Below are 21,050 nucleotides of genomic sequence, written 5' to 3' on the forward strand. Positions count from 1 at the left end.
CTGAAAAGGAGTTGGAACAATGGAGCAACAGTTCCACCCCCACACCTTAGACTAAGCCTCATCTCCCTGGCTGCCTACTCCACTGCAAGTCAAACAGCAAGATTATTTCTGGCTTCTGAGTACTGCACAACCTACCTCACCTAAAGGCTTTTAACTTGTAACCCCCAGATAATTTCCAAGTGATTTACAAGACATAACCAAGAATGAAATAAAGTAAATTGGCAAATCAGCCAAGAGCACACTGCTCTACTTGGGGCATTTGAAAAAGCTTTAAAAAACAAACAAAAAACCCCAACCCTTAAGTGGTTTGTTGTGAGAAATACAACTGAATAGCATAAACAGTACTAAAGGGCAAGGAGGAAGATGATGGGTGTCTTTAAGATAGTATGCAAATGACTTGAGAGATGAAAATGCTAGTTATCTGTATTGGACTTTTGCCTGGTTACCAAGACTAGACATCTTTCTATAAACCACACATTAACAACATTTAAGATCCAATTTGTTTGCACTAGGTACTGTACTCTTGGAAATACAGTCTTGCACAGGATTTTTACCCACCTTAGCAGTTTACTCAAGGCTTTCACAAATGGCCAACAGTAACCAGGCAGATCTCAAGAAGGACCCCTGCAATCTACTTACTAGCTCTTCCAGATCTTCATAAAGCCATTACACAGTTACACCTTTGAAATCCCATTCAATTCCCATCTCAGCTAAAAAAGGTTTAGTATGGCATCTGGCAATAGTTCCATGGTTAGAAATAAAAAAGGGTTAGACAAAAGTTCCTATTCAATTCTCCTCAGAACAGGAACAAGCAAAAACCTGCATTTTTATCTCCAAGACACAAACATCAACCACGTTCAGACTGAGCTCTACAGTTATAGTTTACATGTGACTGTTAAGAAACTGAAGTCTCTCAAGACATAGCAGAAGTTTTCAAGATCAAGGTTCAAGTGACTTTAAGACGTTGGTTGCGTTTTGGCAGCCTCTTCTGTTCCAGACTATTTCATAACTGAAACAGCACAGCCCCAACAGCAGTGTCCTGGAACACTAAGAAAGGTGGAAGGAGTGTGCTTCTGAGGTTAAAGTGCAACCTCACCAACAGAAGCAGTGTAGCCTGATACCAAATTCTGCTATTAATCTAGTCAGTCAACAAACCTTTGTTCACCTCCTTCCACTTCACTCTAAAGCATCCCAGACCAGTTACAAGATTCAAAAAGCTGAGTACAACATACAAAAAGCTGGAATTACCCAGAGTTGTAGAAGATCTTCTTTGCAGCTCACCAGTCAGTTGTTTTTTGTAAGAAACCGGTGACCTCAGTGACTGAGCCCTGGTGGGATGCTGGGGACTGGACCAGCCACTGCTCAATGCTTGTTGATCACTCTGTCCTGCCTCCGCTCTCTCTGCCGGGGATGAAAGCCTGGCATCATCTAGAGTTGACAAAAAGCAACAAACCAACTGTTCAGACATGATAAAGAACAACAGTAGTGCATGCAGAACTAAGGGTAAAAAAAACCTGATATAAGTAGCTCATTTGGATCATAATTATACGTAACAAAATACTTGAAATTTTTGTCTGAAAAGTACTGTACAAAACATGGAAACACATCAGTATGTAGAACCTGTCTGTCAAGGCTCAGGCTATTTCATAACTATCCCTAATGGGAAAAGTGTCTAAATAAACAAACCAATAAGCATGAGTAATTCTTGCTAAATGGAATAGCTATATGGATTATCAGCTTCTGCCCTGAAAAGAGTTTTTCAGTTATGTTAGAAGCCAGCACTGAAGCCACATTAAAGTTACCACGGCATTTAATAAACCACCCTTTTCCATGAAGAGGATCAAGTACAGACAGGTTCCAAATGATTCCAGCAACATGCTCACTTTATGTGCTGTTTCAAGGTTGTTTTTCCATTCTTTCAACACAATGCTTTGCTGACTCCAGCTACATTTGTCAGAGACAAACAAGTGAATTGACAAGAAATTGACAACATCTTATGATACTTTCAATAAATGAATGATGACAGGTGGTATTCTACCACACAAACTAATAGCAGTCATACCAAATAATTATTTTTCATTCTGCTTAATAAGAGTCAGAACAGATCAGTTTGTTTATGCAAAAAGCAAAACCCCAAACATTGCAGAAGTATGCTTAACAGAGCTGGATAAGGAACAGACTAAACAAAAGCAGCTGACCAGTTTGCCACCTCCAGGAAGGAGATACCCAGTTTTTGTACAAAACCAAGGCGCATTCGTTCACCGCTCTTTGCAGTATATTTCTTTGAAACGAAAGAGGGAGAAAAACCTCACATAGTTCTTTAAGAGGTTGCCTGCTGAGAATATAAGTGGTTCACAATACGTGTAGCACAAAGGCCAACATCAAGTAGTACTTTTTAATATATAAAACTTTCACCACACTTCAGACCTCTTGATGGGGAACACCTAAGCCACGCAAATTAAGGGTGGACTTCCTATAAATACACTGATTTATTGCAGCTCAGCTATCAGCCAACTGAAGGTACAAGATGCACAGGAAGGTGAGGAAGGGAGGAAGTCTGGAGTAAGAACATGCATTGGGAGGACAGGCACACGTTTTGTTCACATAGACTGGCAGAGCATTACTCCTGCTTTCAGCCCCAAAAACTTCATACAGGCAAAGGAAACCCAGATGCCCAGCTAAGAACCTACACAACACTATTTGCTAACTGGCGAACTTGTGCTAACTTCATGGGCAGCCAGAGATTTTTAGCTGCAAGATGCGGCTATCTTCTCCCACAGAAAAGCTCTACTACATCACACAAAAGCAAGATGCAACACCCCTCACAAAAGAACTGACTCACCATCCATTTGTCCAGTCATCTGGCATTATGCTGTTATATTCAAAGGTGTTTTTACAAGTTTATGTGACAGCAGAAGGCATCAATAAAACAGACAGCACACATAATCCACATACACACATTCCTCCAAGCACTTACCTTTGCTGAAACGGAAGAGATTTACAAAAGAGCTGTAGGCTGATTTAAAAGGAGGCTCATCCTGGTCAGGAGTCAGGGGTTTGAAGTGAGTGAGATGAGACGGACTACTAGGAGAATGAGGTATTTCACTGGTAGAGTCCAATGTCGGAGACCTTTTGTCATCTGCGGCCATTTCACGTGCCCTGGAAAGAGTTGAGCATCATGCATTACACACAAGGTGGTGAAACAGAACATCTTCAGTCAACTGAGGAGGAGGTGTTTCGTTAGATGCTAAAAGGGGAACACTCACCCTACCGACCATAGACATCAGCTATTAGCACACGTCAAGAGTGCCAGAGTTAGGAGCCCATGTCCCCTGCCTAGTCATTGGCAAGAGATCAGCATCTCTCCACAGAGAGCAATTCAGAGCTCCTAGTTAAACATCCAGAGCAATCAAAGTAAGTAAACAGCCACTACACTGCCTGACTACACACTCCAGTTGCTGTTTTATGGGAACTTGAAATTTTCAAATGGAGACTCTGCACGCGTATCACAAAGAAGTTTTAACCTCAGCTCAAGAGAAGAGCTGTCAATGCTGTGACTTCTGCAGCCCTTGTAACAAGGAAACTGAAGACAGGCACACCTGAGCAAGCACAAGACTTACTTGCTGTTTAGTTAATTTCAGAATGTGAAATAGAATGAACTGCAAACTAAAGCAGGATTGAAACATTAAGTATGGTGGCACACTGCTTCCTTCCCCTCTGCGCTATAATACAGGACCTTGTGCAAGTTACCAGAAAAGTAACTCAAACTCTGGTTTATTTGTTGTCATATCTAACACTTCCAGATTTCCTTGTTTTCAAAAGTAGCTGCATTAAGGAAAAACAAACAAACAAATAAAAAAACCAAACCACATTCTATATTGGGGGAAGCCATACTTGTTAAGCCTACTTGCTCTGTACCAAACGCTTCATATGGCCAAGAGTCATGCTCTCCCACAGCCCATATTCTTTAACCTCAATACACACCTGATGTCTTCCACCCCACCTCACTAAGCCGGCACTTCTAGCCTGTTAGGCTACCTTCATCTTTGTTTAAACAAGACTTAGTGAAACGTCTGACAGAGCAGGAACATGGGGAGTTGACAGAATCTGCAAGTGGCAGCTGACTTTTACCTGTGCCAAGGATCAAAACCCTGTATGAGTACTTCCTGCTTAGCAGCTGATACACGCTACTTTACGAAATACCAGTTTCCACAACTGCTCCTTAGAATCTACAGGCATGTTTTGCCAACTAGAACATTTTCTTCCACGTTCTGAGAAGCCACACTAAAGACCTATGCAGTCCAGAGAGAAGCCACACAGTAGACAAGTGACACTGGCAGTGCTGACAAGCTGCATGCAGCTCACGTGGCAAGGTTTGACCACTCCTACGACAAACGCACAAAAGATGGTATCTGTGAGTGAATCATATGACTTCTCAGTGGACTTTTGCTTGTTGCTCTGTATAAGTAACCACCTTTAGCTCAGAGCTTCTCCCGATATTCACATATCCTTAAGAAAGAAAACAAAGAGACATCATTCACAAAGTTTCAAGGGAAACTTCAGGCAGGTTTTTTACATAAGGTTGAGTCTTTAGTCTGGAATGCTTCTGCATCCCTTTCCCCTGTAACTCACAGTATTTTCTGCTGTTGTGCATGTCAGCAATATTATTCCAACAACAGCTGATTTAACATTCTTAAACACCAGAGTTCATGGAAAATACCTTCAGGTAAGTTTGGAATTGTTTCTTCAATACTTAAGGCAACTGATAACTTGTTTTTTAAATGTTGAACATACGACAGGGCTGTCCTCCCACACACACTACCACATTAAAAATGCTGTTAGGAAGTCAACCAGAAGTTTTACAGGAAACTATGTTCATTTCTCAGCAACTGGCCATAGCCCAACAAGACAAAACCAAGGAAGTCTCTGAACTTGCATACCTCATATATATGATTCTGAAGAAATAAACTTTAGCTTCAAGGGCCAAACAAATATACAGTAATTGCTTCTGTGACAGCAGTAATGGTCTAATTAAAACAGACTGAAGAAATGAACACTGTACTTGGCACTACCTCCAGAAACGCCTATGCTGCACAACACACTTGCTATGGAGTGTATCACCCTTCCTTAAAGTGCTGTACTTCTCCCAATAAAAGGAAGATACACCAGGAAACAGAGAAATAGTCACTTACTTGTGCGTTGTGGAAAATCAGAAAGCAAAGGGTGAACGTATCAGCCAACATGCACAAAACCAGCCTACATCCTCCTCAGGATCCTGACCTAACAGCCACAGGGGATATATCTAGAGCCACTTCAGGCTGCAACACTTTCAGCAATCACCAACTCGGTACCAGCAAAACACAGAGCACCAGTACGGGTGTGACCCTCCACACACTCCCAGCAGCTGCACACAGAATGACATCCCGCACCCCACAAAACATCCCAAACCTCTCAGCCATTAGAAGGATGTCACTCACGGGCACCTGGCTAACACACCCCGGGGGTTACAACCTGAGCGGTCACAATTTAAACATAACTGCTCGACACACACAGACACAAAGACACACTTCACGTCCAACTTCTGCACCGGAGCCGGGCGGGCCGCTCGGCTTTCCCTTCTGTCAAGGGGACGCCCTTATCGCCTTCCCCCGCCACAGACACGCACCCGCCTGGGACGGCGGACCCGGAAGATCAGCTGCGAGGGGGCAGGCAGGAAGCGGAGGGGAGCTGCTCGCAGGCAGCGACCACGCAACGACCTCCGGGCCAGCCTGGGAGCGCCCACCGGCAGCCACTACCGGGGACCGGGCCAGGCCCCACAGAGAGGGCTCACACACCCCGCGGAGCCCCTGCAGCAGGCCCAGGTGGGATCGCCCGTTCCCGGAGGAGCCGTCCTCACCTGCTCCCCGCGGCTGGCAGCGGTGGCACGGGGTGCTGGGGCGCAGGCCCAGGGCGGCACCGCCTCTTTTCACTGCCCCCGCCCGCACCGGCCCGGCCTCGCACCGGCCCGCCCCTAGCAACCCGCCGCGCTGCCGCCAGCCCTGCCCAATCGCCCGCCGATGGCGGCGCTCCTCGCCGAGGCATCGCCAATCGAGGCTCTGCACCGATGCACCCGCCGGCCAGGCCCCTGAGGCGGTGTTCCCTCGCCCCGCCCGCCCCCTCACTGCGCTCCGCCTGCGCGCTGCCGGGACGCTCCTCCCGGGCGGCGGGACCCGTCGCCAGCCTGGCAGCAGAGGGAGCCCGGGTGGGCGGGTGTGCGCCCCTGGGGTTCCTCCCCGGTTCCCACTCCCCAGCTCCCGCTGGCCCCTCAGGGCGGGAAGCCCCGCTTCCCGGGCGGCAGTAGTGCCGACGTGGCCGCCTCGGCGCCAGCAAACGTGTCCGTGCCCGCGTATATCCCTTAGGCTGGGCTGCGCAGCGGTTCCGCCGGCACCCCGCGGCCGGGGGCAGGCCAGCACAGCCGGCCCGGGGCCCGCTCCAGCAGCCCGGGCACACTCGAGCCCCCTCGGCGCCCAGGCCTTCGTGCCGGCCAGCGCCAACCGGCTTCCCTGTGGCGGCGCAGGCCACTTACTGCGGCTGTCTCCGGAGAGCGCGGAAAAGGCCCGGCCCGGCGGGCAGGCCACCGCGCTGCCGGCTGCTTGGCCCGGCGGAACGGCCGCGGTGCGGTACGTGCTGCCGCGGCCTCCTCACAAGGAGGCATCGGCAGGCAAACCCGGGGAGACCCGGCGGGGCGAGCACCGCCACGGACCGCCCGGAGAGCGCCTCGGGCCAGGGCCGAGCAGCCGCTCCCCGCACCGCCCCGCCGCCGGGAGGAGGGACCGTGCCGGGCGGGCGGGACCGGGCGGCGGCGGGGGCGCGGCTCCATAAAAGGCCCCGCACTCGACAGAGCCCTGCATCGCCGTGAGAACCGGACCAGCGCTAACTGAAGGTAACGGGGCTCAGCGCCCTGGGGCCTGGCGGGTGGGCCGGGGCTGGGGCCGGGGCTGGGGCCGGGGCTGGGGCCGGGGCTGGGGCCGGGGCCGGGGCCGCACCGCACCGTACCGCACCGCACCGTACCGTACCGTACCGCACCGCAGTCCGGAGGGCCGCGCCCTTTGTCCTTCCCCTTTCGGGCGCGGCGTCCCCCGCCCTGCAGAGGGGCCCCGAGAGGCTGCCTTTGTGTTTTAAGTGCTTTTTTTTTGATGTTTTCTGGTGTTTCGGAGCGGGAGCTCCGCTGCCCGCCCAGCACCCGCTCCCGCCGCAGGGACGGCCGTAGACGCCCCGGGTGCTGAGGGAGTGCTTGCAGCCCGTACTCGGCTTCCCCGGCCCGGGGCTGGGCTTTCTCTCCTCACAGTCCAGATGTCTCTTAATAGTCGGTGGTGTCATCTTATGCCAGTTACGTTTAGGGCCCCTCGCTATTTCGGGGCAGCCCTGCTGGGCTGGGGGAGCGCCCCGGAGGCTGGCCCGGCCCGGCCCGGCCCGGCAGCGCCTGGCTCAGGAGGAGCCGGTGCCTGGATTTCAGCCTCCCTTGTGGCACCGGCTGCAGCCCACGGCCTGGTCGGCAAATCCTACCTGTGCTGGAGGAGCTGGGCTGCCGGCATCGCCTCGTCAGGGGTGGGCGTGGATGGAGGGCAACGCAGCCGAAAAACAAGCACAGGCAAGATCTCGGTTAGAGACAACGATCTGCACTGCTCTGCCCGGGAGCCTACTTGATCTGAAGGGTTCTCCTGTAAATTTGAATTAAGGAGTTGTTGCAATAGTTAATTATTGACTGTAGGCCCCGAGTCTTTCTTGAGGACCAAGGGGTATTTGGAAATTCACCATGTTTCTTCTAAGCTGCCTTGGCTAAATGCCTGGGTTAAGTGTATTTAAAGAAGGGTTGCTGTAGAAGAAAGACCTTGTTAACTTTTGGCAGTTCTGGAGAGCATAAAATCAAAGAGAAAGAGTGACAGAAAGAGTTGAACTCCAGGGAATGTGTACTCTCTAGAGGAACCTCTTGACTTGTTGACTGGTACACAGAAGAGGGATGCTACTGCAGTCCTGTACCTAGAGAAACTGGGGACATCAGTGTTTGAGGAGGAGAAAAGTACTGGGGCCATGATCAGATAAACATGAAGGATACCATCAGAGTTGTTTAAGATGATGCTGTTTCCACATACCAGTGGGGATGTTTCCTTGTGTTCCCCATGTGACACGGCACCGTTAGAGGTCTGAAGCCAGCTTTGCAGAAACTTTTGCTGTGACTGACATAGTCTGATTTGCCTTATTTAAGTAGGGACCAAATCACTAAACAAGTGACAGTGGGTGGGTGTCTATGTACATTTTGATTTAAATGAATCAGGCTGTTTCTAGGACTGTGTAAGCCCCAAAAGCAAAACTGAAGTCTCCTGGGTAGTAATCCTGTCCCTAGGCTACGGGTGTGTGATATAGTCCATATTTGGATAGTCACAATTGAAAATCAGGCCAAAATACTTGCATAAATCAACTGAGTTCAGACAGAGTGGTCATGTGGAGTTCAAGTTTTCCATGAGGACTAAAGAGGCCTAATATAAGCCAAGATATTATCTTTCTTTGGGACAGGAGTGCCTTGGACTAGTTCATTTTTCAAGTTTATGTGCTTGAGTCTCCGTAATGCACAACCTAATTTCGCCTTTTTTTATTATTTTTGGTTTTTAAAAAGTTTGGAAAAGCTTGATGCAGTAGTTAGAACATAGCTTAGTAAGTTTATTCTCTTCCCAGACTAAAAACGTTTAATGGATTGGATTTTGGAAGTACAGCACAAGTTAGTTTAATTAAATAACAAAAAAAAAAATTAACTGGGGAGCAGTCTCCTCATATGCTTGTAACCTGGGGCCCTTGCACTGCAAACTTTATACCTCAGAATAACTTCATCTAGATGAATAGACTCTGTGTTCAGTAGGACCCCTCATTCTGCATAAAGCCATTCAAGGACCTTGGTATCTGAGACTGCAACCTCAGACACGAGGGCTTGGTGTCTCACTGTACTATCCCAACAGCTGAATACAAGAACCGGGCTGTCTTGGGAGGAGGAACTTGCCAAGTCATAGCTCTTGCATAATCAGAGCTGAGAACTGAGAAACTGTGGCTATTAGAAAGCAGGGCACTGTGTTAGAGCACTTCAGTGGCTTGCAGGGTTGGCTTTTGTCAAGGAACAAAGTGCAAATAGAAGGGCAGAGTTCGGGTTTATTTTTTTTGAGGCTTTGTGAACAAATATCTTGGGAAACCTGTGTTCCATGCAGAAAACAAACCTGTCCAATGTTTATTTTAACAGCAGAACTAAAGCTTGCCAGGAGAAAGTACTCTTGATGTGGCCGTTGGATTTCTGTACCTCTTTCCTTCCTTCCTTTCTAGGGAAGGAAGCCACTAAAGAAGTTGACAATGTATTAATCTTAATAGTGCCAGCAATATGGAATTAAAATAATGCCATTAACCCCTGTTTTTCAGAAAAAAAGGGGGGAAAACAGGCAACTGAAATAGAACTCATGAAATCTGAAAATAAACAGCTCCCATCTCTTTCTGTGGAATTTGGGGAAAGAGTGTGGTTGTGCTTTCAAATTCTCTTCTACAACCATAATTAAAGCTCACGCACTTAAAACACGCACCCTTAAATCTCAGATATTAACCTTTATTTTTATCCTTGGATAGATCTCCCTAGGAGATGGGGCTTTAAGAAAAATACTAGTTAGCATGGAACTATGGATAAACGGTGGCTCTTTTCAAGACTTCTAGGAGAGATCCTGCATGCTATGTTAGTAGTTCTCTTCTAATTGTGTCGCAAAAATGCAGGATACATGTATTGGTGATGTGTGTTGGCAGTTCTTAACTTAGATTGGGTTTTTTATGTCTATTGCAGCTCAAGATGTCTAAAAAAATCCATGGAGGCTCCGTTGTGGAGATGCAAGGAGATGAAATGACCCGTGTCATCTGGGAGCTGATTAAAGAAAAGCTGATCTTTCCATACGTAGATCTGGATTTGCACAGGTAATGGCTCTTTATGACACACAGCCACTTTGTACTGCAATTTGCATGTGTCATTAGGCATTGATCCTGTTTCACTTAGCACTGAGAGCCATATAGCTCCTCCTGCACTAGTGCAGAGAAGCTAACTAGCCCTTTTTATACTGGTAAAGTTCCCAGCAGCTTCCCCTGGTTAAGTTACCTAAGGGCCCTCCCTGACTTGAAGCCTAGCACCTCTGGACTCTGAGCAGTTTTATGGCTTCTTGCCGTCTCTGCTTGAAGATCTACCTAAAGGGCAAAAGTATGGTTGTAGGGCACAGGCTCTGCCCTGATGTCTGTAAGCTTGAGCTCGGCTGCTGGCAGTGTGAGCTAACTGTTGCAATTATTCCCCAAGCCTAGGCTGTACTCCGACACTCCCTTCTGGAAAAAGCAAATACTAGCAGCTGGTGTGGCAAAAGGGACATGCTATCTACAGCATCTGATCAAGCAGAACAAATAATCTCTTCCCTTTCTAACCACTGAGCTATAATTATTAGAGAAGTATCCAACTGCATTGCTCGTAGACATGTGGACAGAGGTTTTCAATGGTATCTGCCACTATTAAACCCACAAGTCTGACCTCTTCCATTGCTCCTTGAGTCATTTGTATGCCACCTACATCAGGCTTTCTGCTTGCTGGTGTTGAGAACTAAGCAAACAGGAACTCAGCAACATAATGCATACACACGGTCTGGAGAACATCCCTTTTCAATGAGGGGTGGGAGGAGGGAAAGTGGACCCCTGGCTGAGGCAGCACAATGGCTGGATTCATGTACAGCTGGCTATGCTTCAGGGCTGTCCCATGCTGGGCACCCGTTGTTCTCCAAAAGCTATTAAAACTGTGAGTGTGGGAAACGTGTTTCCTCTGTGTGTTTGAGGGGAATATTGGCGGTTTTGCTGCCAAAATAGGATTGTGGGTCCATTGTCAAAGCACTTTTTCATTTGAAGCCTAGTGTAGTTTCATAAGCTCAGTGTATGAAGGAAGCCAGAACCCTCAGCACAAGGGGTTTGAAATAAAGGCCCATATTCATCTGGGGATTGTGCTACTCCACACCATTAGAATCCCAGACTGAAAACTCAGAAGGGAAGGCAGAGGAGATACTGGCTATGTCCCATGCTGGCTGAGAGCCTCAGCCATAAACTGTAGCTGTCCTTTCTCCAACCTCTTGCCAGCAGCAGAAGTATCAGTACGTGACCCTCTGTTTTCTTCCACTCCAGCAGCATTTGCACTGGAAGAGAGATAATTTCACTTATGGCAGAATGCTGGAACTACACTCACAGGCACATATGGGGTCTGGTTTCTTTCCTGTTGGGCACAAATAAATGTCCTGGGCAGTTCTGACCATCTTTGTGGGTTTTTTACAGCTATGACTTGGGCATTGAGCATCGTGATGCTACAAATGATAAAGTAACTGTGGAAGCTGCTGAAGCCATAAAGAAGTACAATGTTGGCATAAAGTGTGCAACCATCACTCCTGATGAGAAAAGAGTGGAGGAGTTCAAGCTGAAGCAGATGTGGAAGTCTCCTAATGGAACAATTAGAAACATCTTAGGTGGCACTGTCTTCAGGGAGGCTATTATCTGCAAGAACATTCCCCGGCTGGTGTCTGGATGGGTGAAACCCATTGTCATTGGCCGTCATGCATATGGTGATCAAGTGAGTCACTTCAGTGGTTACCCCTCTGTTTATCTGAACAGGCTTAGTCCTGACTGGTATAGAGCTAAAAGACTTAGACATCACTGTGCGTGATGTCTAAGTGTGGGAGAACGTGGTTCATGCCTCTCTTCCTTGGACATTGTAGCTGTATAAACAGCCTTCAGGGGTCTGTGCTTGGATTAGACAGGTCTGTATGTAAACACAGGGTATATATCCTCTAAGTTACTTTTCTTCACCTCTACAGAATGTCTTTAGAAAATATCCTTTAAGCTGCCCATCTTCTTGCTTCTCAGAACAACTTTCTGGGGGCAAACATTGCTTGCAGCAAGTGTGGATCTGAGTGAGTGATCTGAGTGATTTTTTTAATTTATTTTTTTTTTTTAAGAAGTGGGCAAAGTTGCCTTCTGTGTGTGGGTGTGGTTTTGTTTTCTTTGTTTGTTTGCTTACTTACACAGCACTTTTGCAGAGTTGGTATTCATACTGGGCACATCAGGCTGTGTTTCCCTACCAAAGTAGGGAAATATCCTTTATCAGAACTCTCCTGGCAGAGGTGGTGCAAGACCACAGAAAGCCCTAGCAGCGCACTCAGTGTAGTGGCCTTTGGGTAGCCCAGAGGACAAGAATCAGCCATACTGTTCTCTATGGGTAATGATGCGCTGTAAAGCAGCAAAACACTACGAAATAAAAGTCTTCTAGAAGAGCCAAGTGCTTAAATAGATGGGTAAACCCACAAACTGAGGGCAAGTCATAAGATTAGTTGGCATAAGATTAGTGGGAAGGTAAAATAATAAATTTCCAAGAGGAAAATAATTGACACTAAAAAGAATGGGGTACAACATCCTTAACTCTACTGAAAAATGAGAAGGTCAAAATAATAATAGGAAATGATGGATTAAGGGGGAGGATTGAAACCCTGCCAAAGTATGAGATTAAAGTGAAAGGAATAATATAAGAGCACGTAAAGGACATGTGAGCAAGATGCTGCTGTAACTTTAGAACAGCTCAAGGAACTAGTGTGCTCAGTAGGAGGGAAACTACATGAAGAAGGGTGATGAATTTCAAGGAAACATAGCCTTAAATAGTACTATTCTGGGCAGCTGGGAATATAAGACACTTTAAAAACTTGAGGTGCATGTTGCCTCTTCTTTTGAGTCTGGGTAGCTCAGAGGAGCAAAATGTGTACCCATTTACAGAATTCAAAGAACTCTTACTACAGATTGGCCTTTCAAATGTCAGATGATGAATAGAAATAGTGGCTTTTTTTTAAGGTCTGTGTGATTCCCCCTTATTCATGAGATCAGTAGTTGTATGAATGGCTTTTTATGAGGCAGGGAGAGGAGCCTTTCTACTCACAGACCACACAATACTGGATATTTTGGACCTTGAAACTTCAGTGCTTCTGCAAAAATACATACTTTGCCAGTTGATGGGGCCCTAGAATCTATAAGCTTTTTCCCTTAAAGAGGGAGATCTCTTCTGAAGCAAGCAGGCTCTTGACTTCTTGTCTTTCTCATCTCTATTAAAATAATCTGATGACCACATGGCTGAATAAACAGAGCCTGTTCAATGGAGTTTTTTGGTACAACTGCTTATGCTTTTCTGTGCCCTGCCCTCCCAAATGTGAGTTGTCTTTTATGGTTTGGTCCTCCTGATAGATAAAATCATCACGGCAATTATTTATTTTTTTTAACAGTACAGAGCAACTGATTTTGTGGTACCTGGGCCTGGAAAAGTAGAGATGACCTACACTCCAGCAGATGGAGGCAAACCAGTCACATATCTGGTCCATAACTTTGAAAGTAGGTATTATCTCGAAGTTGTGATTTCAAACTGTTATTTTTTGTGTTTTTCCACGTTGAAGTATCAGTCAGATTTGTGTGATATTAAAATATGACTTTGAGGTAGAGTGGAGAAGAAGGTCTTGTCCTTCTTCATTTATGTAGGAATTACTGAAAGTTACTTGAAATCTTCCTGGGATCGAAGAGGCATATCAAACATTTGCCACCTGTCTTGCTCCTTGTATTGTGACCCTGGTAGCAGCATGTGTGTGTTTTGCTCTGATCAGAGGGAAACTTTCCATATAAACAGGGCTTGACCCCAGGGGAGATGTATTTGAGAACAATTCAGGTATAATTCTAGTTATAGTTTGTCTTGCTGGGCTTTGTGTACATTTGCGGTTTGCACCCTTCTTTATTAAGCAATCTTTTTCTTAATAGAAATGAGAACTGATGCTTACTCTGCAAAGTTGAAAGGAGATTTGACAAAGATGCTCCTGACTGTGTAGGCTCTAACTGTTTTAACAGATGCAGTCCTAAAGGTATTGGTGTCCCTACTAGCAATATTGCTGTGCTGACTGTAGACATTGCTAGGCTCAGGAAGAGGAATCCTGATGTTGCTGGGCTTTTTTGCATGAAGGCAATTACACACACGTAACTAGAGCCCAGGGTGTTTCCCTAGGGTTGCGATTTGGGAAAAACTCGCAGAAGTCATCTCTCTTGCCTATGAGTGACCAAAGGGGTCACTTCAGGGTTTGAAGCCTTATGGTCACCTATGTATGTGGGCATGCAATGTTTTGTTTCTAGCTACAAAGACCTAATACATCCATGTAAACCACAGAATCCTAGTTTGTATGCAGTTGGCTTGGCAAACCTGTATCAAAACTGCTATGTTGACCCTTGTTTGTAATGCTTGATTACTCTGCAATTCTTGGTCACAGAAGATGAAATCTCTGCTATCTCTTGTACGGCCTTTCTTCTGGTGTTCACTTGCTTTGCTGCCAGTCCTAGTCTGTTTCCATTTGATTGATGACCGGTGAGCCTGTATTGGAGACATCTGGCAGCTCCAGCTGCCAGTCTGATTCACTGGTCTGGGTTGCATCAGCAAGCAAGGAAGTGCAAAGATGGCAGATCAATGATGTTGCTCTGGGGGAGCTCCCTTCCCCACATTGTGCCAGCATATCTCCACAATGCATAAGGGAAGCTTGTCCTGTTGCTGTACTAATGTGTTCAACCTTGACACTGAATCAAGAGATTATAGTGAGCAGTAGGATTATATGATTGCAGCAAGGGTTTTTTTTTGATCTATATGCAAATAAACATTTGAATAAAACTTAGTAGCTGTCCTCCAGCAAGTATGAAATCATTGCTTCATAGGACACAGTCTCTGTAGCTGATCAGATCCTGTTTTGTCCTTGACTCACTAAGGGAGGCAGGGGGACAAAGTGTATTTTCGCTGGTAACAACAGGAGTTTCATTCCCTGCCACTATCAACTTTAAATGACCTTGCTATCTTGGCAAGCACATTAAAACTCCTCTGGCTTGTCCTCATCATTCTGCATGCATGTCCATATAGTAGGGACAAATGGATATTAGGAAAGGGCATTTGCAAAAATAAAAAATAACAAATAAAAAAACCAACAGGGTGTTTCCAGAACAAAGATCCCTGATAAAGGCACTGTGCAACAAACTAGAGAGGTGGTGGTAGTGAGGTGCTTGAAATTAAGTGCATGGTATCTACTTTTCACTGGAAACACAAAGAGCTGTGTTCTGAAGATGACAAAGCTTTTTCATGAAGTCCTAGACCCTGCTTTCACCCATGATCAGTCTTTCACATGATCTGAATGTTGCTTTCCCCTTACAGCTGGGCTGTAAGTTTAATGCACTTCCATTCAGGCTGCTAGCACATCTGTATCACACAATCTAAGTCACGTGAGTGTTCATAGTTCCTCAGAGCCTTCTCAGACGACTAGCATGTTCTTCCCACAATTTGCTGGAATTGAGCCTGAGCAGGTGAAACAAACCTGAGGGTAGGCCAAACGTGTGCTGAAAAGATGCAGGAATGCATGTGGGGACTTGTTTACCTGAGCTAGGCAAAGCAGCTAACTGCTGGAGTTACTTCTGAAGTGCAGTCAAAGCCTGAAGGTACAAGGCACTTAAGAAGGGAGCAAACCCGTTTCTAGCTTTGACTGACCCTTGCTCCAAACTGCTGCCTGCTGCTTGGATAGACAAATACTCTGTATTATTTATCTGGCTAGTGGGAGTTCAGGCGTGCTCATTCCTGCCACAGTTTTGCTGCTTAGGCTGGATTAAGAAGAAACTGCTTAGGGTTATTAGATCACAGTATTAAGATGTACCTAGCTGTAAAACAAAACCGCCTTCCTATCCTTGCATCACAGGACTGCTGGAGCTTTGAGCTGGTCGTACAACGTGAATCTTCTCCTGAAAGAACCAGCCTTAAACTGAGAACTATATCAAGACATCAGGGGATAACACCAGCCTGCCTGCCAGAGTATGCTTTGGGGAGACTGTCAAATCCTTAACCAAAACTAGTTGATTGCTGTCTGTTTTTCCTCCGCTAACAGGCTGTGGTGGTGTAGCCATGGGAATGTACAATCTTGACCAGTCTATCAAGGATTTTGCCCATAGTTCCTTCCAAATGGCACTGTCTAAAGGCTGGCCCCTCTACATGAGCACCAAGAACACCATCCTGAAGAGATATGATGGCCGCTTTAAAGACATCTTCCAAGAAATCTATGACAGGTAACTAGGGTAGTTGTGTACTTCCTACCATAGTGCGTAAATCTGAAGCAGGAACATCCTCTCCAGCCTCGTGAGCTGCTACAATTAATTCAGTGCTTTCAGACACTTAGCAGTGCTTTGGGGAGGCCGTACACCTTCCCTGTCGCAGTCTCCTGTGTCCTGACAGTGTCACAGATTCTCTATGGGCTCCTCTCTGATTCTGAAGCAGACTTGCAATGGCCTAGCAAATCAAGTGAGGAAAAGAGTAAAGTGGATGCAATTTATTATTATTTTTTTTTAACTCTTACCTCTATGTGCCTCACTATGCACTATTACTCGCACAAATTGTGCAATCCCTGTTTTTATCAATGTGTCAAGGTGTTCTGGTTTTTGTTTTGCAGAGAATACAAATCCCAGTTTGAAGCCAAAAAAATCTGGTATGAGCATAGGCTCATTGATGACATGGTTGCTCAGGCCCTGAAATCTGAAGGAGGTTTTGTCTGGGCCTGCAAGAACTACGATGGGGATGTGCAGTCTGACTCTGTTGCACAAGGTATGAGATGTTTTCTGTGCTCAGTAACAGTTTCTTGTGACTTTGTTCCATATCTTGTGTAATGGCCCAGGAGGTGGTGTTGGGTCTCGGAACTTAACACATCAAACCTGTGGCCATGGACATACCAGGCAGGCAAAGAATTTCTGATTTCACTTTTACAAGAAATTCCATCAAGTGCAGACTGTGTAGTTGCACTTCTTTACTGGATGGCAGTTCCTACCAACATAATGACTGGTAGGCTTTCCATTCTAATGGAAGGTGCCCAGAGAGCTGGGATTCTGTCACTGACAGCTTGAGTTAAGCTGCCTGGTGGTGAGCATACTGGCAGGTGCTCTACAGGCAAGGAAATCTTCAAGACCTGAGGGTACTTGTCAGGTGTAAAGACAGATTGATTTGTTAAACTTTACAGACTAGATCAAAGTCTGTGCTCAATCTAGTGCTTGATCAAAATCCTATATAACCAAGCTGCCTGGTGTCAAAACAGCTATGGATGCAGAAGCTCAAAGGGCAAGATGTGTGGCGTTATGTAATGTGCTCTTTCTAAAGTAATGTCAGGAAACTGCCTCCTGTAGAACAGGATGTGTGTTGGACTATTGAACAAAGAAGCTTTCAAAGACACAGATCTCTGAAACTTACAGTTAGAAGTGATGTGAAGGTCTGATTTGCCAGCTCACGGTTCCTTTCACTAGAGCAGATGCTCTTGATATGAAGTGGGTTTGTTCCCTATCACTCTACAGTGAAGATAGCAATTGGCAGCCCAACACTGCTTCTTTAGGATTCTTTGTGCTCATACTGGGCCTTTTCAGTAAAATTCTGTCCAGCAAGTAAGGTGAGAATACTAATTTTCTTGAAATGGTGCAGAATGCCTGCATATCTCATATATCTCTATATCTCATGGTTCAGTAGGACTTTCTCTTCAGACAAGTTGTTATTTTGACGTTCTAGAACTAGCCAGTCAGTTGCAGCAGCAGCACCGCTGTTCAGGAGTACTCATATCAAGGCTGGGAGGATGTAGGGGGATTGTAGAATGGGGTGGATTAAGGGAATCTTAAGGGGGCTGTCCAAAGGAGACACTGACTATTTTAAACTGTATTTTCGGTAGGCTATGGCTCTCTGGGGATGATGACCAGCGTGCTGATCTGCCCTGATGGCAAGACTGTTGAAGCAGAAGCTGCTCATGGCACAGTTACTCGTCACTATCGCATGCACCAGAAAGGCCAGGAAACCTCCACTAACCCCATTGGTGAGCTGCTTTTCACTGCCCTGCTCTACACATGAAAAAACAGGTTTGAGTAAGAACATTTGCATCCTGTTAGCAGAGAATTACACCACTGAGTGATGAAACTGGTAGTTCATAATGGTTTTTTTCTTCCATGGAGACAGCTGCAGCCTGGAGCAAAACCAGGCTGGAATAGAGTGAGTGTAAGCAATAAGCTAAACCCAACCTAGCCTTGACATGCTCTCACTCTTTAGCAAACAATGGGTTTATAGCCACAATGGCCTTAAGGTTTAGATTGATTGTTTTTTATTTTAATTCTCTTCCTGATGCTTCAAAAGACCCAGCCACACTCTAAACCATGTACATACTTTAAGTGTAAATGCATCTAGAATGGGACATGAGGGAAAGAATCCTCTACAATTGCACAGGGACCAGAGTGTTATGTAATATCGGGAAGACGACTGCACCCTTCTGTCATAAGGACAACTTTCTGTGCAGCTGCAGAGTTCTACCACTGGTCATTCTTTCTGACTTAGGTAGGAACAAAATAAGATAAAGTGGCACGCACAAAGAGATTGATAGAGACAGTACTTCCTAGGGTTTACTTTTCTTTAGAATTGCACAAAAGGATGCCTAGAAGAAGATGTCTTCTCTTTCCCATATCAGATTTTCTATCTTTTTTTTTTCCTGTCTGTTTTCAGTGTTATTAATACTAAAAAATAATTACTGTTCCACATGACAGTTTAGAACAATGTCCAGGGTGTTCTAGAAGGACAGAGTAATCTAGTGTTCTCTCTCAGCCTCCATCTTTGCATGGACAAGAGGACTAGCTCACAGAGCTAAACTGGACAACAACACTAGCCTCAAGAACTTTGCAGTTGCCTTGGAAGAAGTCTGCATTGAGACCATTGAATCTGGCTTCATGACGAAGGACCTTGCTGCCTGTATCAAAGGCCTGCCTAAGTAAGTGTATGAAGTAATCGGCTGTGCTTGGAGAAGGCTTTTTTATTTGGTGTTTCTGAACAGCGTTTGCTAGAAAGTTATTTCAGTATGGTGAAGAATTGTGGGAATCTGGTTGCAGAACAGGGTCATCTGTACCCAGCGCGGTACAAACAGAACATGAGATGCTCTTTGCCCCAAGTAGCTTAGTCTAGGTTGCTCTGTCCCTGCTATTGTACCAAACGCATGGGCCGGGGGGGAAATAAAGGAACTGCAAAGATTTCTTTTATGACAGGCTGGCTACACTGGCCAGATCCTGCCCCGTCCATTTGTTAGGATGGAGACTTAATTCACTGCAAAATACCATCTGGCTACCTCTTCTCTGGAGCCTTTTGGCAAAAATCATCAGCCTGATGAGTAAGAAATAAGTCTCTTGGTTTTAGAGGCAAGATTTAGAGTTCTTTGAATAGTATTCCCCTGCTTTGAGCATTTGAGTGGCTTTATGACTAACGTCTGCCTTGTTTTGTTTCCCCCCCACTCAGTGTCACGCGCTCTGACTACCTGAACACCTTTGAGTTCATGGACAAGCTTGCTGAAAACTTGAAGGTGAAGCTGGCCTCTCTGCCCAGACTTTAAGGCACGGTTTCTACTCGAGCTCCACTAACAAAGTGTCTCCTACTTACACCAGAGTGGCACCAGATCACACTCTGTCGTGTAACATTTCAAATACTAGACAAAAATGAAAGTGTACACTTTTTTTAAATGTTTAAAAGATCATGTTTTCTTAAACCCCTTGAGCTGCTGGGCTAGGCCTTACTTTTGCTAAGCAGCTGAATGTCATAGTATTCAAGTTCCATGTGGGTCTGGCTCCTAATGCCATGTCATTCACAGCAGACTTCAAGTTTGTCTCCATGTTCTTCTGTGTTTCTTCTCTCTCTTCCTCTCAGACTGAAAGCCAGTCTGTGTCACAGCTCTGGTTGAACCAGTGGTGACTTACTGTCCAACAGACCTTAGAAATCAGAACCGTCCTTATCTCTCCAGTACTTCCACTGAGTATAAGTGAGCTCAAAGGGCTATGCCAGCTCTACTGCAGCCCCTCTCTTACCTAATTTATCTTTTAGTGCCAACCAGAGTCTAGTATCCTGATACTAAGGGATTTGGTCCCGTTGCTACAGTCAGGACTGTAGCATTTGAGAAGAAGCACTTAATAAATGCTGGAAACAAGGCCTGTAGGCTAAGAGCCTACTACAGCCGTGCTGCAGTGTCTAAATGCAGGCCATGCATTTAGTTATATTCTTCTGACTGGACGTGAAGCATAGGAACTATTACCTCTTCCCCCTCCCCACAATTCATAAAGGTGCAAAACTTCTCTGCAGTTGTCTGGGCTATTACTTACCCTTCCTGTTGTGTGATACAGCAAGTCAGATTATGATTGTGAAAAACTATTCCTTCCATAGGTTTGTGGTTTGGTGGTTTGTTTTTTTTAAATTCAGGCTAAAATAAAAGCCAACTAACATTCTTTGTCTGTTTCTTGCCTTCGTGTGATTAGCAGATAAGGGGAAGTTCTGCCTGAAACTCCAGTACAGCACACTCTGGTACATGGTGGGACAGACTGTTGGAATGTGATACTGACGCAAAATAATCTCTCCCTGCTTAGAGCAGATTTTTAATTTGTTCTGATCCAGGGCAAGATGTGAATGTAATGTGGCGGTAAGGGATCAAGTGCCATCAGGTAGGGCACAAGAACTAAACTTAAAGGTACCAATTCCACTGAGACTTTATTTTGGGACTAATAGAAACTCAACAAAGATCGGAAGTTGGTTATATGTGAGACAAAGTCTCACCCTGCAGCTGACTAGCTACTAAGTGGTGGTTAGGATGGTCATTCAAGGTTAGACTCGATCAGCTGGTATTAACATTTGGTTTGGGATGAGCATATATTGGAAATACAGCTGTACACCTGCTAGCAGCTGTCACTGTGCCTTTGGTATGAAGGAACACAGGAGTCTGTTATTCACACAGATGAGTGTAAGCAGTGCAGCTGGAGAACAGTCCCATTGCTGACCCATAGAAGCAATGGAAACAATCATCAGGAACAGCTGGAGATCTGTATTCCTGCCTGGCCTCTGACATCTGAAGTTCAAATTACTGTGCCACAGTGAGACAGGCTACACA

At 45.7% G+C, this 21,050-nt stretch overlaps 2 protein-coding genes across 9 annotated transcripts in view; one reads left to right on the top strand and one right to left on the bottom strand.

The window, feature by feature from the left end:
* The window catches only part of PIKFYVE (phosphoinositide kinase, FYVE finger containing), a 65,808-nt gene extending 59,144 nt beyond the window's left edge, over window positions 1–6,664 (bottom strand). For 5 of the 8 annotated variants that reach the window (XR_001413380.1, XM_014954413.1, XM_014954412.1 and 2 more), the window contains exons 1-3: window positions 5,897–6,011; window positions 2,978–3,159; window positions 1,249–1,428 (exon numbers count right to left, since the gene is read on the bottom strand). Coding sequence is in view for 6 of the 8 variants with exons in the window: in XM_014954413.1 (XP_014809899.1) it covers window positions 1,249–1,428; window positions 2,978–3,149 (352 nt within the window). In the remaining 2 variants the exon portion in view is untranslated. Of the gene's footprint in view, window positions 1–1,248; window positions 1,429–2,977; window positions 3,160–5,567; window positions 5,624–5,896; window positions 6,012–6,565 lie in introns of those variants that run through there. The other 3 variants (XM_014954409.1, XM_014954410.1, XM_014954416.1) reach the window with 3 other exon arrangements.
* A 119-nt stretch (window positions 6,665–6,783) lies between these two features.
* Window positions 6,784–20,396, top strand: IDH1 (isocitrate dehydrogenase 1 (NADP+)). The gene is made up of 9 exons (XM_014954418.1): window positions 6,784–6,922; window positions 9,848–9,975; window positions 11,356–11,647; window positions 13,341–13,446; window positions 16,008–16,185; window positions 16,566–16,717; window positions 17,820–17,960; window positions 18,737–18,899; window positions 19,418–20,396. Exons 2-9 carry the CDS (start codon window positions 9,854–9,856, stop codon window positions 19,509–19,511), a joined length of 1,248 nt encoding a protein of 415 aa, XP_014809904.1. The 5' UTR covers window positions 6,784–6,922; window positions 9,848–9,853; the 3' UTR covers window positions 19,512–20,396.
* The last annotated feature ends 654 nt before the right edge of the window (window positions 20,397–21,050 follow it).

Source organism: Calidris pugnax, unplaced genomic scaffold (genome assembly GCF_001431845.1).
Source record: "Calidris pugnax isolate Ruff unplaced genomic scaffold, ASM143184v1 scaffold103, whole genome shotgun sequence".
Classification (NCBI taxonomy): Eukaryota; Metazoa; Chordata; class Aves; order Charadriiformes; family Scolopacidae; genus Calidris; species Calidris pugnax.